General features: G+C 38.4%; 1 protein-coding gene across 1 annotated transcript in view; it reads left to right on the forward strand.

The window, feature by feature from the left end:
- The window catches only part of CHM (CHM, Rab escort protein 1), a 245,439-nt gene that overhangs the window by 77,167 nt on the left and 151,920 nt on the right, over positions 1-16,352 (forward strand). Inside the window, exon 3 of the mRNA XM_006082803.3 lies at positions 14,123-14,195. Within this exon, the coding sequence (XP_006082865.1) occupies positions 14,123-14,195 (73 nt within the window). The remainder of the gene's footprint in view (positions 1-14,122; positions 14,196-16,352) is intronic.

Raw genomic sequence — 16,352 nt, forward strand, 5'->3', positions numbered from 1 at the left:
ACCACAGGAAGGCTGGCTGAATGGAAGTTCTACAACTAGGAGGAACCGAGAATCAGAGGAGGCGCAGTGCTGAAGTAAAATACTAAGGTGCGGAGTGCGCGCGGAGCGGGCTGGTGGCTGAGGGCGTGGTTGTCTGTTTCAATCCAGAGGGAGCCTCAGACTCAGAGCTCCAGATCCGGGCGAGTCTCTAGGGACCCAGACTCAAAAGGGAGAAGCAGGACTGTTTGGCTACAGTCCCTCCGAGGTTTGCACCTGTTTCTGGGACAGAGAGGCAGAGCCCCTGGGGACGGACTGAGAGCAGCCATAACTGCTCCCTCCTCCACCCTGTTGATCCCGTGGGACCCGCCCCGCCCAAGCCCTGCACAGAGGCATTTGCCGGATAGCCTCAGGCAAAGGCTAGATTAGCACCTCCCTAGAGGACACAAGTTCTTCCACTGCAGACACAGCTGATTATCACAGCCAGTCGGCCTGGAGGTCAAATCCCTCTAGTATTAACCCTTTGCACTCCGCTGTCCCCTCTCAGGGGACATCGGAACTCTAGCATATCACTCGGATGTCCCCTCTCAGGGGACATTGCAGTTTATTAGTGATTACGGGGAATTGAGTTATTTCAACGCAACTTTTTGAGACATGCATGTTTCCCTGAAGTTTTATCTTGAAATGGCACAAGAAATTAAATCAAAATATCGTAAAATTACTAAGATATATACAAGAAATGTCAGCGGGTTTTGTGTCGGATTAAACAATAAACTACATATTCCCGATGTGGGACAAAGAAAACGGGACTGCATTGTGTGTTCTAACAGGAAAACACCTGGTGGCAGGCGTCAAACCACTTATTTCTGTCAAACATGCACTAATCAGCCTGCAATGCATATTGGGGAGTGTTACAAAACTTATCATACTGTACAAAATTATAAACAATAAAATATTGTTTTTTTTGCAAATATACATTCCTCGATGTCACCCAATTCATATAAGTCCAATATCATTATAATACGTTACTTGGTTCCAAAATTATACTAAATAATACGAGGGTCTGTAAATGCACGTTTCAGCCGCAAAGTAGCATCGAGTAGCTGGTAGCCAATGTCCAGAATGGTTCGGAGTACAAAGGGTTAACTATAACAATCAAGGCTTAACTACAACAAGACTGCGCACAAAGACCACTAGGGGGTGTACCAAGAAAGCGTAAAAAATGCGGAGACAAAGAAACAGGACAAAACTATCAAGGGAGGATATTGAGTTCAGAACCACACTTTTGAGGTCTCTCAAGAGGCTTCTAGAGTCTGTCGATAAACTTGATGAGATGTACAGGAAATCTAATGAGACCCTCGATGGTGTGATAAAGGACCATCTAGAAAGTAAGCATACACTGAATGAAATAAAGAATATTATACAGACTCCCAACAGCAAACCAGAGGAGCGCAAGAATCAAATCAAAGATTTGAAATGCGAAGAAGCGAGAAACACCCAACCGGAAAAGCAAAATGAAAAAAGAACCCAAAAATACGAAGATAGTGTAAGGAACCACTGGGACAGCTTCAAACGTACCAACATCAGAATTATAGGGGTACCAGAAGATGAGAGAGAGCAAGATATTGAAAACCTATTTGAAGAAATAATGACAGAAAACTTCCCCCACCTGGTGAAAGAAATAGACTTACAGGTCCAGGAAGCGCAGAGAACCCCAAACAAAAGGAATCCAAAGAGGACCACACCAAGACACATCATAATTAAAATGCCAAGAGCAAAAGACAAAGAGAGAATCTTAAAAGCAGCAAGAGAAAGAAACTCAGTTACCTACAAGGGAATACCCATACGACTGTCAGCTGATTTCTCAACAGAAACTTTGCAGGCCAGAAGGGAGTGGCAAGAAATATTCAAAGTGATGAATACCAAGAACCTACAACCAAGATTACTTTATCCAGCAAAGCTATCATTCAGAATTGAAGGTCAGATAAAGAGCTTCACAGATAAGGAAAAGCTAAAGGAGTTCATCACCACCAAACCAGTATTATATGAAATGCTGAAAGGTATCCTTTAAGAAGAGGAAGAAGAAGAAAAAGGTAAAGATACAAATTATGAACAACAAATATGCATCTATCAACAAATGAATCTAAGAATCAAGTGAATAAATAACCTGATGTACAGAATGAACTGGTGATTATAATAGAATCAGGGACATAGAAAGGGAATGGACTGACTATTCTTGGGGGGAAAAGGGGTGTGGGAGATGCGGGAAGAGACTGGACAAAAATTGTGCACTATGGATGAACACAGTGGGTGGGGAGTGAGGGCGGAGGGTGGGGTGGGAGCTGGAAGGAGGGGAGTTATGGGGGGAAAAAAGAGGAACAAATGTAATAATCTGAACAATAAAGATTTAATAAAAAAAAGTGATTGTAATAAAAAAAAAAGAAAAAGGGAGAAGTGAGGAAGAAAAGGTGAAAAAAAATAAATAAATAAGTAAAGAATATAAAAAATAAAATAATAATAATAAAAACTTATAAAAAAATAAAAAATAAAAAAGTGAAGTGTCGTTTGCTTCAGCTGTGTGTTAATACCCTATAGGACCTGGTTTAGGACCCCACTCTTCTGTTCTGTCTGCCAATTCTGGGCTTCCTGTTAGGTAGTTAGGTGCTGACCACTGTCAGGCACTGTCTTTGGAATTCAGCACCATGTTGAAGCTCCAAGTGATCCACAGCTCCTCTGCTAGTTAGTGTCTGTCTCTACAGGCCTTGGCTGCAAGCAGGCAGGACCAGTCAGCCCGCTTTGCCTATCGACCAGCTGTCAATCTTAATCACCCAAGAGTCTGTTTCTGTCAGGGTTTTAGGTTGGAGTGGTGCTGTTTCGCTTTCCAGGAATCATATTGATGTTTTTTCTCTGACCCAGAGCTATTCCTCTGTGAATAGCCCAAGATATTACTCTGGCCTTGTTTGGTCAGAGATCCTAGTATGGAGACCATTGGGGTTGGCTAGCAACCTGCAGTTTTTATCAGTCTGGTTCCCAGAATAGTGAGGCAGACTGGCTCCTCTTCCAACCCAGTCACTGAGGGCTCTTTGTTTCCTTTGTATAGCTCAAAATGCAGGCAGGGTGTGGCAGGCTTTATTACCTGCCTTGAGGCTACTGGGAGGGGCTGGCTCTTCAGGAGAGAAATGGCCTCTTAAGTTTGGAAGGTTATGAATGTCCCAATGCCTGAGTCCTGGTCACATTTCCCTGCCCTGCTTCCTTCCCAGCCTTTCCTGAGGCACCTCAACTCTGTACCTCTCCCTGCTCCACAACTCTGGTGAGTTCTTGCAATTGAATAGTCCTATATTCTCGTTTAGCAAATAAAAAGCAAAGACAAAACAAAAAGCAAAAACCCACTAGGAAAACTGCAGATTTCTCTCCCACCAGCACTGCACTGTTCAGGGGGCTTTTCAGGCAGCCTGTAAGGGTGCAGCCTTTCGTGGCTATAGTCTTAGGTCTAGATTTCCTGGGTGCCAGCACCTCTGTGGCCTTTCCTTTTCTCAGTTGGGTGTTATGCCTGTCGCCAAGGGACACAGCTTTGGTGCAATGCAGCTTCCTCATCACCCTCTTGGCCCTGTGGCTGGGTGGCCCTCTCCCGCCCAGATCCCTGTTCCTATCATTCTCCAGGCATCCTCTGCCCTTCCTTGTTGATAATTGTCTGCTCAGCTGTGCCTAATTTGTTAATTCCGGGTGGATCTTCTCCAATTTAGTTGCATTTCTAGTTTGGCCCTGTGACAAGGTGCACGACACGTTTGCCTATTTGGCCACCATTTTCTTCTTCTTGATTTCTTATTAGAGGCAAATGTTTTGTGGCTTAATAAAGCTCTATCTCATTGAGTCACCTCAGAAATTGCATTTGTAGTAGTCTGTCAAATCAATTTCATGATATTTTTCTGTACTGGAAATTAACTCTACATACTAGTATATAGAGTGAAATGAAAATTTAGGTCTGATGCCTTGTTTCTATAATAAAAGGACTAAAATACTCTGTCTTGATGTTCTATGATTATTAGCTTCTGAAAAAAAGGAAAGAGTATTGATTCGACAGCTACTCCTACTGTGAAGTTATTTTTAGTAGCTTTTACTTTGTGGAAATTGAGGTCTGTTTACGTTTTCTTTAAGGCAAAAATAAAATAACATGGATCTTTCACTTTTACTGAAATACTTGCACATATGCAACTAAGATAACTCAGATAAGTATTTGAAAGATTTTAGATTTAAGCTATTACAAAAAATAGGAAATTAAAAAAAAACAATCTCACATAGAATAAAATTTTTATTTTTATCTTTTATTATTTAGATAAAAGAAAACAGTGCTGGCCTGTAAGGGTGAGACAAATATATATGAAGTATCAAAGAATCAAGTGTTTCCCCATTTTCTTCTTTCAGTATCCCCCCATGTTAAAAACATATTTCATGATTTCTGTGGCACTAATTTATGAGTGAAAGTAATTTTCATTTGCTTAATCAGTTAACTACCACACGTCCAAAATGGAAAGCATCTCCACATGCCACGATATTTTGAATTTAATTTAAAAAATCAATTTGCAATGAATATTATAAAAATAAATATATTACAATTTGGGTGTTCTTGAATATTTTTGGTTGAAAATTCTCATGAAAAATGATTTTAAAGTTGGTCAGGGCTGCCACTTAGGGAAAACATTTTTTATTTATAGACACTTGTGGCATGTGGGGAAAGTCTACTGCTTGCATCTACAGACGCTTATGGTGTACAATGGGTTAACCTATTTTAGTGTTCAAGATGCCATATGTTATTAAATACATTGTGATATAATAATAGTTACTGTTTACTGAGTATTTGCTCTGTACTGTATTAGGTACTTTACAAATATTAAGTTACTAGAGGCCTGGTGCACAAAAATTCATGCACTGGAGGGGGGGGACCCTCAGCCTGACCTGCCCCCTCTCACAGTCCGGGAGCCCTCAGGGGCGGGAGGCGACCTGGTGATCAGGGGAAGGCAATGCCCCCATCACACCTCTGCCGCTGCCACTGCTGGCAGCGCAAGCCTCGGCTGGCCCTGGGCAGCTGGGCAGCTGACATCCAAGGCTTGCCTGTGCCTCGGGCCAGCCCTGGGCGGCTGGGCAGCTGACATTCGAGGCTTGCCTGCGCCTCAAGCGTCGGCTGGGCAGCCAACATCCGAGGCTTGCCTGAGCCTCGGACCAGCCCTGGGTGGCTGGGGCGCCTGAGGGCATTTGCTGCCCCGGTGGGGTTGAGGGGACTGGGCACCGCCATCTTGTGACTGTGGACGCTGCCATCTTTGAGGGCGTGGCAGTCAATTAGCATATTTCCTCCTTATTGGCTGTGGGTGCTGCCATCTTTACGATGGTGTGAGGGTCAATTAGCATATTTCCTCTTTATTAGATAGGATTTAATTCTTTTTACAATTCTCTAAAAGTAGTATAATTCCCCTCCTTATTTAGGTGGGGAAACAGATTTAGAGAACTGAAATAACTTGTCCAATGCCACATATTTACTAAGGGGAAGAACCAGGATTTTAAACTCAGGTCCATCTTACTGCAAAGCCTGTGCTCTTTTAATAAGATAAGCCCATAGGGTTAGAAAACAAACAAACAAATACTGGGTTTGATAGTCAAAGATACCTGATTCAAGTTGTTACTCTGTCACTGGTCAGTTGTGTGACTTACGTTTTCTTCAACTGTAAAGAGGATATAGTGTACAACCTACCTCGAAGCATCACTGTGAGGGTCCAGTGGGATACATGTAAAAAGTTGAGGTGCTGCCAGCACATCTGACAAAATGTAGCAGGTTCACTTAAAGGCTTTTACTTTGGAATCATCGGGAACATGGTTAGCCTTTATTTTGGAGGGCATTGTGGGGGTGGAGGGGAACTACCTGGAAGCCATTTGCAAATTTTTATGGTTTTGAAATAGAAATATCATTTTATATTTAGGTCACTGAAATCTGTATGACAGGAGCTTCATTTACAAATGACAGTTCTTGCATAAGGAGGATTTTCCCCCTAGAACTCAAAGGCTAGATTGATTGAGATAGCTCTTCGCAGAAATCATTGTACTTCAGCTTCTCTCTTGATATTACCAACTTTGACTAGCTTTATTCAGTGGGTTTGAATTAGGATAGCTTTCCCACAACATAGAAAACTACATGCAAAGATAACTGAATGTATATATGTATTTTTTCTCCCCATCTCCCATGAGCAACTACTTGTTCATTCATTGTCTTTTGAAAAGAAAATGAAGGTAAATCTTTTTCCTTTTTATTTTTTTATTTTTCTTTCCTCTTGTTTTGTTTGTTTGTCTTTTTTTGTTTTTTACTTTGAAATGGTAACTGTCTTTACCAGCTCCTTGGGGGTTTGAAGGATATTAATCAGCTTCACAGCTGGAAGCAGAGTGATCTACTACAGTAAAGCTTAAAGCTTTATCCTGTCAGCGTAATATCCTTTTTTATTCTATTAATGTAAATGGAGTTTGATTTCTCTTTCCATGACAAAGGAAGGATTAAATTTTAGGAACTGTGACTACTCTGAAGTAGAGGATAGGGGAAAAGGGAGAGGAAATCAACAGTCCTCAATCCTTTGATCTGTCAGTTCTGTCCCTCTCTCAGTAGTTTCCCCATTCTTGTCTCTCACTGTCTCTCTATCTCTATCTGTCTCTATCTCTATCTCTATCTCTATCTCTATCTCTATCTTTATCTCTGTCATCTATCATCTATCATCTATCATCTATCATCTATCATCTATCTTCCTTCTTAGGGTGTCAGTGAACCTAGTTGTGCCTGGCTAGCCCTGGACCTTGGTAATTGCTGGTGAAAGGGAACTGGAGACATTGAGCATGTTCTCCTATGTCCATAATTACGAGAATGATTATGATAATAATTTACTATGTGCTGAGCACTGCTTTGAATGCTTTTATTCTTATTTTACAGAAAAAGTAACAGGATTTAAAAAGTAACCTCTGTGAGGTTTTTGGCTGAGGTCATGCAGGTAATAAGAGGCACAACTGGGGGATTTGCACCCAGGTCCATTTAATCCTAAAGCCTTAGTTAATAGCAATGCATTAATTGTCTTAGTTAATAATTATTACTGTGCATTAAGGGTTCCAAAATGACCAAACTACTTCCTTGCCCTTAAGTTGCTCCTAGTCAAATCAGAGGAAACATTCATACAGTCTAATTATAAGACATTATGACAGAGCTCTTATGGAAGTATATGCAGAATTACGGAAGCAGAAATAAATTCTTCTGATTATATATAGGACAGCTGAAGTCCTCACAGAAAAGATGCTATTGGATTTAAATAGTTATGACTGGTTTGACTAGTTCCATCATTGGTTTTGTGATGGAATAACATTTTGGGCATAGGGGAATCTTATATAATAAAAGCCCAATATGCAAATTGTCCCCTGTACCAGGAGTTCGACCACTCGCTATGACGTGCGCTGGCCACCAGGGGGCTGCACGGAACATGGCGGGTGTCAGCGATGCTCTGTGACCTATCACCGGCTACCTGGGGCTGGGGTGATGGGGACAGAGGTGCAGTGAGAATGCCGGGTGTCCGCTGAGCTCACTCTCACACTCCCTGCTACCCTCCCCTGGGAAGCCAGGGCTTGTGTGCTGGGGAAGCCCCCATGCTTAGGTGCTGGGTGCCCGCGAGGAGCCTGACCCAGACCTGCGCAACCTCTTCCAGGTGAGCCGAGCTGCAGCCACTGGGACCACAGGGGCCAGTCGGGCTCCCTGTGGGTTCGTGCCGGAGCCGGTCTGAGAGGCTGGCCTGGAGAGAGTGCGCTGCCTGCCCGGCTTCTGCACGGCACCGCTGGGCAGCCCAGAGGCCCACATTGCATCCCAGCCCGTGGCGTCCAGCCGCATTCACTGCATCTCTGTGTGGGGATTCAGGCGCCGTGACTCAGGCAGAGGGGGGTGTGTAGGGGCCTGGAGGCCCAGGTGCTGCCTAGGGCCTGGAGGTCAGCTGGGACCTGCCCTTCCACGCCAGATGCTCGCGCTTCGATCACTGGCCAGGCCTAGGGACCACACCCGTGCATAAATTTCATGCACTGGACCTCTAGTAATGTTAATAAAAGCAGCGAGAATTGCAGGCACTTGGCTCACTCAGGCAACATTGAGTTTGTGGTTTTGGCTGATGCATTTGATGCATTGCAGAGAAGGGTGATATCCAGAGATGAGGCTGGAGAGTTAAGTTGGAACTAAGTTTTAAAGGGTCTTATAGTGATGCTAAGGATTTTTGACTGTTCTCTAGAGGCATTAATGAGCCATTAAACATCTTTAAGCCAGGGAATGGTATAATATGGCCTGCGAAGACTTGATCACAGTGGCAGTCATGTGGAAGTTAGGTTGGAAATGGAAGGAACTAGAAACCTTTGAGGAGGCTAATGAATAAACATGATAAGAGATAGGTAGTGGTGGCAGGTTTGGCAAAGATAGAATGGGTTTGAGAAATTAGAGTTGACATGTGAGCAATGAATGATGAGTGAGTTCAAGCATTTCCAGCATAGGAAGCAGTAAGAGTGGTGCTGCTATTTATTGAAATAGGAAAACCAAGAGGAAAACCAAGTTGGATCTGGGGGACATATAACAAATTAGCCTTTTGGAGATGTAGAGATTAAAGTTAATCTGGGATATTTATTGAAGGTAGATGTCAAATAAGTTGATGACTCATGATATGTATTTTCAGCCCAGAAATAGCTATGAGTCTGGAGCTCACCAGCGGGGCCAGATTCGAGATACCAAGTTGTGAGTCATCAGCGGGAAGTGATAATTGAGTCAGTAGGAATAGATGAGATCACAGAGGAAAACAAGAATTGAGGGCAACCTTTGCACATTACCTGGCTTGGTGTCTTACAATGGATTTGAATGTGTGGACTAGTGTCCAATGACTAATAACTTTTAAACACAAGACAGTTTTTCTCCAGCCCCAATGACTGGGAACACACCATGGTATTTCATTCTGCCACACTGATCTGATTGCCAAAGAAACTTCCTGTAGTTGCTGGGGAGTCTTTTAAAACCAAGTAAGGGCCTGGTCTTCCTCTCTAGTATTAGAATTGCATCTGCATACTCCACCATGGAGTCCCACCCTCCTTTGATCTTGGAATAAGGGGATGATGAAAGGAGCTCAGCTTTCTCCTGTGTCAGGTATGTGGAGCTTTTACTAAATGGGAATTTGTGAAGAAAGTTAAATCCAATATGTCCCCGAGCCTGTTTTGTTAATTTGTGAACCAGCAGATTGAAATGTGTCATGATTCTTTGTAGTACTGTACTCCAACCAAATTTAAATAAAATAGTGACTCTTTTAATGTGCATACTGTATCGTACTCAATAATAGCTGGCAAATCAATATTAGTAGACATGCCACTTATTTTTCTACTCCTACTATATACAGAAAGATATTTGTGCACATTAAATATGAGATATACAATAAAATTGGTTGTAGTTAGGTCCTAGAAATGACTAGTCCCTCCAGCTCTGTCTTTAGAGTAGATGCAGTCATGAAGTTATTATCCCATTTTCATTATCTAGATGAATTGCTGAAGCAAAACGAAAATTAAAAGTTCATTCCATTGCCTGGAATCCAGATGTCAGGATTTGTATTATATACTTACGCCTAAAATTTAAATATTCTAATCTTACAGATTATAGGAGACAGTGTTATGTAATGGAAGAGCATAGGCTTTGGGGTCTGATATGCCCTGGGCTTAAATCTGGGCTTTGCCATTTCCTAGCTGAGTAAGTTAAATAAGATACTCAATATCAAGGTTGATTTTAGTTTTTTTCTAATTTTAAAATGGGGATAATTATAGCATCAATCTCTCAGGATTCTTGTGAAGATTAAGTGAGATAATAAATGGAAAATGACAAGCTCAATATACATAGTGTTCTGTTTTTCTCCTTCCCTTAACATGAGTTAAGCCAGCATTTCTCAAAATATATTCTGTTGAACTCTATTCCCTCCAAATGCTTTTTCAAAAAATGCTTATTGCTCAACTGAATTTGTTCAGTCTTGGAGAGAACAGACATTAACATATTTAATGGTGCTGAGAAGCTCCATCATGAACAATTTTTTGGTGGTGGTTTAACTTTTTAAATCTAGCATTTTCCAAATTTATTTTGTCATTGTCCCTTTTTTTTTTTTAAATTGAGAACACCTATTAATAGCCCATGCTATTGATGGGATACATTTTGGAAAAGATGAGTTTGGTAATCAGGTCCAGGTGATATGCGATATTTGTTTGGCCTCATTGAGCATTATATCATGTGGACTAAATGATGCTAGCCCACTTAGAAGTTTTGGGTTGCTTATCTCACAATAGGATTAGGGTTCGGGAGAATTGAGTTTCCATTTCAGTTCTGCCATTCTTCCATTGTCATTAAAAAACCCATGTGAAAATAGTAAAATAATTTTGAAAATTAAAAATGCTGTCAGTGGAAAGTGGTATAACAACTCTACTAGGAAATTGTAGGAGCAGTAATACTAGAATGGGGGTGTCTACAGGTTGAGCTGTGTTGCCTCCCTTTTTCACTGAGCATACTTGGGCCCCATCCATCAGCTATCTGCCTGAAAGCATTTTCAACTCCTGGGTTTCTTAATAATTAAAAATGATTCCCAGATGCATGTGCCTGAATGTCAGTAGCTCTGTCTTTTGTCAGTGTTTTTGTACTTGCTCACCGAAGCCATTTCCCAGTACATCATGTAGCTATGGCTGTTGCTGAGTATTAAATACTGAATTGTAATTAAGGTGCACAATGGAAAAAAAGATTGTTAGGATTTATGTAACAGATTTACTTAATAGATTTAATGTTTAGCCTTCTGATATTGTATAACTTTATGTCCATCTGTAATGTATTTATTTTCTATTAGTACACATTAAGCAAAGTGAAGTTGCTTTAACATTAATCTCTTGGTCAAAGGATGAGAAATCTCTTGTTACTGTTGTAATACTAGTTTTTTTCTGTGTTTTTTTTTTTTTATTGGTTAGTGTTAATGGAGACAGTTATATAATTCATTTCCTTCCTGTGTCTGGAAAAATTTAGGTGGTACTCTGAGTAAGCTTTGTAAAACTTTAGAAAGATTAAAACCATGTTTTCTCTAGTTTTAAGGTCAACATCTCACACAACGGGGAGTTACACCTCAGTATTATGATTATTGGGCTCTTCTATCTTTGAAAATAAAAATGTCCATTTGTGATTTTTTATTACTTTAGCTGAAAATTTTAGGTCATTTTCCCATCCTGAAACTTAGAGGGCTTTAGACACTATTTTTATGGTTTGCTCTTTAAATACTGTGAATACTCATTTTCTAGTTCCACAAAGAGATTCTAGTTTTACGGGAGACTTTTTTCATCATATAAAATAGCATTCCTGGCAACAGAGATAAAGATCATCCTTCATCATAAACTGCTTTTTCTTTTACTTGATGTACAGAGGCAGTTTTGATACAAAATTGGCAGAAAATGTTGCATTCCCTTTCCTCTCTCTCTCTCTCTCTCTCTCTCTCTCTCTCTCTCTCTGTCAGAAACTTCTCACTTTATCCTTAAAATGTAACTGGGATTTTAGAAACAAAATTAGTAACCTAGTGTTGTTATTCTCTACAGAAACAGTAAATTGAATTTGAATGTCAGAGTTCTGAAGCTATATCATTAAAGATAAAATGTAAGAAAATACTTGGTGGTCTTTAATTTTTACTATTTATATTGCATAATGTTATAGAGAGCATATTAGAATGTTACATTGATTTTTTTTCTTTTTTTGCCCTACTGATTCTGATGTCTAACATCTTTGGCTTTCTCCTTAAGGGATATTATAAGCCATATTTAGAACCACATAAATACCAGCATGAGTTTAGTCAAATCTGTTGGTTTTATAGTGAGTTTATTAATAATTATGTTACCATCTTTTGTCAGAAAGACCACGGTAATGAAAACCATGTTTCACCTTTTACATACATAATTGGATGAGATCACCAGATGCTGCTGAGATCAACAGGAAAAGTTGAAAATGGGAGCTGCATGGAAAAATACTAGGACCAATTAGCTCTGTCAAAGACCATATGACCAAGTATAGGGGAGAAAAATAGATTTTGACCATGAACAAACCTCAGGTTATTTAATAATGGAAAGAAACAGCAAGGTGGCCCTTCTTAGAGTTTTTTTTTTTAGACTTTTGATATTAGCAGAAAATAACGTGGAAATTGGTACTTCATGGTCAATGTTTGAAAGCTCATTAGATTAATTTTGATTTTCTTATATTTTATTGTAAATTTCAGACATACAGAAAAGTTGGAAAAAATTGTACTGTGAGAACCTATATATATACCACCTAGATTCTACCATTAACATTTTGCTGCATTTGCTTTATTACAAAGCTATCCATGTATTCATTTTTCTGTCCATCCATTTTTCTATCTTACTGCTTTATGCATTTCAAAGTAAGTTGTACACATCCCAGTACCTTCAATTTGAAACACTTTATCATGCATATAATTAAGTGGAGCTCAGAATTTATTTATAGGTCTTTTTTCAAGATAAAAATTACATGTAGTGAAATGCACAGATCTTAAGTGCAGTATGTAATAAGTTTTCACAAATGCATACACTTGTGTAACTAAGAATTTTATCAAGATAAAGAACATTGCAATCACTCCAGAACGTTCCCTCATCCCTCTTCAAAGTCAAGTCCTGCCCTTACTCCCAACTTTAAAGGCAGCTACTCTTGGGATATTTTTCATCATATATTAATTAACTTAGCTTGTTTTGGACTTTATATGAATGGAATCTTGCAGAATGTACTCTTTTGGGGTAAAGCTTCTTTCACTTAGGATAAGATTTTTGAGATTCATCTATGTTGTTACATGCATCAGTAGTTTATTCCCTTTCATTGGTGAATACTGTCCATCCTATGTATATACCACAGCTTAGGGTCTACTATTGATGGATACTTGAATTGTTACCAGTTTGGAGCTATTAATGAATAAAACTGCTATGCTTTTCTTGTGTGCAAAAACCTAGGAATGGAATTACTGGGCCATAGTGTAGGTATATGTTTAGTTTTGTAAGAAACTGCCAAACATTTTCCAAAGGTGCACCATTTTACACTCCAACAAAAATGTATGAGCGTTCTGGCCATTCACACCAACACCTGCTATTGTCAGTCTTTTTAAATTTAACTATTCTTGTGGATGTGTAGCAGTATCTCATTGTGCTCATTTTTATTTCTTATTTTAATATGTGCTTACCTAATGACTAAAGATGTTAGGCCCCTATTCATGTGCTCATTAATCATTGGGAAGCCTAGTATCTAGTGCAGAATTAGAGACTTCTGGTTGCCAAAAATCTCTTGCTTAAGGAAGTTAATCAGAAGTCCAGTGTCTATAAGGTTCTGATCCTAGTTAGGAGATCTGTAGATTTGCTAAAACAGACTGATCATCACAGGACTGTGGAATGGAGAATAATATTGTAACCAGTGATAAGTGGGAGTATTATTCTTGTTATACTTGCCACAAGTTTTACTATGAAAAACTGTGTCCTGAGATCTATTTTTATTTTTGGTCCTGAAGGTTTAGCATAACACAGGGCATACCACTAGATTTACAGTAGCCAGTTATGAATGTGTGTGTGTGCATGCACTGTGTGTGTATACATATACACACACTTTTTGCGTGTGTGGGGAGATGGGTTTGGTGGTGGCGGTGGTAGTAGATATTTAACTCTTTATGGGAAATGTAGCAGTTTCTCTGGCGAATTTCTTGGAGATCTACCACGTTTCCTTCCCAGCCATTTTTGTTAACCCAGGAGTCAGATGTGTTCATGTTTATCTGCTCGGTGCCCATATCAAGCTGTTACCAGTCACATAAACAATGGAGAAATCTCTAAGAAGGCCAAAGAGATTTTTAACTCCTTAGAAAATGAAAAGTTACCTTTGGGAACTAAGAGACCCACTTCTATTTATTTGAGCCCACTGTTTCCTCTAATCTGAATATCCCAATTATGTGTGCTTTTGAGCTTTGAGGTAGCAATATTGAAAATGGAATGAGTTTGTTGATGAAGATGGTGACTAGATTTATATATTTTTTACTTTACTCTTTTTTTTTTATTGTTACAGAAGAAGCTACTATGGAGGAAACTGGGCCAGTTTTAGCTTTTCAGGACTCTTGTCCTGGATAATGGAATACCAGGTAAACTTCTTATATAAGTTTTTAATTTACTAGGTTTTATATGAGTCACATAATTGAAGAAAACCCTTAGCTTCATTTGTAATATAGGATCAATACCTCATTTTTATTTACTTAACAAAAATTATGCAGTCACAATTTCAGCCAATATTTTTCCAATGCCTTAAAAATATAGATATCAGTTTTTAAATATAAGTAGATATGTTAGCTGAAGAATAAATTATGTAAATGTGTTACCATGTTGTAATTACTTTATATGTCCAAATATAAGGCAAGCATTTTCTTTAAGAGTTTTTCAGAAAAAAATATTTCAGTTCTTATAAAATCTCACCTATACTAGTTGTTCTTTCAGTCATTATATTTGGAAAACAACAACAACACTATATGGGGAAAATACATTCATTTGAAATGATCTCAGTAATTCATGGTTTGCATAATTATAGAAGTCACCTGACAGAATCAGTAAAAACAAAAAGCAAGAAAAAATTTAATATAAATTTAGTGTTTTTTGTTTTTTTCCCCCCAAGGGTAGTGTCTCACTACTCTAACTGTTCTACATCATTGTAAAAAATTTTTTTAGAGCTTATTTAAAGTATAGTAATTGGGGCAGTTGGGTATGTCATGGAGTTTACCAGTTTTTATGAGTTGGATTTATAAAAAAATTGTCCTAATTTTAGATAAATGGTATATGTGTCTTGAAATGAAATCCCTATTGAGAGCATCATATCATGTAATGATGGAATCAGAAACTGCTATATCTCAAAAGATTTTAGGTTGTTCAGAAAGGAAAATGCTATGTTCTAGAAAATTGTATTTAGTTAGTTAGAATAATATAGCTAGGACTTATTAAGCACTTACCATGTGCTAAACACCACACTAAGCATTGTAGTTGTACTGATTAATTTTATGGTGTGTATTACTCAAAAAGTGCTTCTAGTGATGACAAAGACATTGATGTGGAAGATTCAATTAATACTCAGTTTGAATAATATTGTTGCATAGAAATGAGAGTGTGGAGAAACAAGCAATATTTTGTAAAGTAGCATTTCATCTCAAGGTTCAAGGAAGTAAATGTTATAAGTAGACATTATATTCCTACTTATTTGTATGCATTAAATAGTCATATATTTATGTTTATCAGAAACCCTTTTTTGAACCTTATTCTTGGGAAGTATATGTGAGGGTCTCCTGATATTGAGGTATAATTAGTACTTCCATAGTTCCATGAAAAATTTAATCTAGCTTCTCAGAACAGCAACAAAGTACCCCACTTGTCTGAATGGAAAACTTTTGGTGAGTAAAGGGGTATAAAAAATAAATTTTGGTAATGGATTAGATTTATTAAAATAAAAATATTTTTCTAGACATTTATTTTACACTTCGTTCACTTTAGCATCTTGACTCAGTCACTGTATCCTTTTCCCCTTCACTCTCTGTCACTGGTCCACAGTTCTTTTTTTCAGGCTGATAACCACATGTCTGCACATTCAAAGTTCCTGTACCTCCTCTTCTACCAAATAATTACATTTGATTATAAGAGCTCTCTGCCTCTGCTTTTCTTCATTTTAAAATGTTAAATTAAAGATAATGAGGCTTTTTAAAAATTAAATTTGTTGGGATGACATTTATGAATGTCATATAGGTTTCAAGTATACATTTCTGTGATACATGACCTATATATTGCATTGTGTGCCTACCACCCAAAGTCAAATCATCTTCCATCACCATATATTTGACCCCCTTTACCCTTTACTACCTCCCCATACCCCCCTCCCTTTGGTAACCACCATACTGTAAGACAATGACACTTTAAAAAAATAACTATTGCCCTACTTTAGAAAATCTCTTAAGTTTAGAAATTTTCTGAGGTGATTTTATTTGAAACAAAGGATATTGTAGTTATATTTCACTACTAGTTCTCTGGGTATATATAATATATCCTTAAACTTTTTTCTCTGAGAGATTTGTGTCAAATAGATTAAAATTTTAAACAGATTAAAAATTGATCTTTGACATTTGGGAAAGGTATGTCTTGATGTCTTCAAAAATCCCTTGTATTCAAATATTGCTGTATCATAATTTTTCCATAAAATATAAGTAGGAATTATTGGAAATTTTAAAGGATCATTTTCAATTTTTAGTGATAGTTTACATACTTTA

This window comes from Myotis lucifugus, unplaced genomic scaffold, assembly GCF_000147115.1.
Source record: "Myotis lucifugus unplaced genomic scaffold, Myoluc2.0 scaffold_4, whole genome shotgun sequence".
NCBI classification, from domain to species: Eukaryota; Metazoa; Chordata; class Mammalia; order Chiroptera; family Vespertilionidae; genus Myotis; species Myotis lucifugus.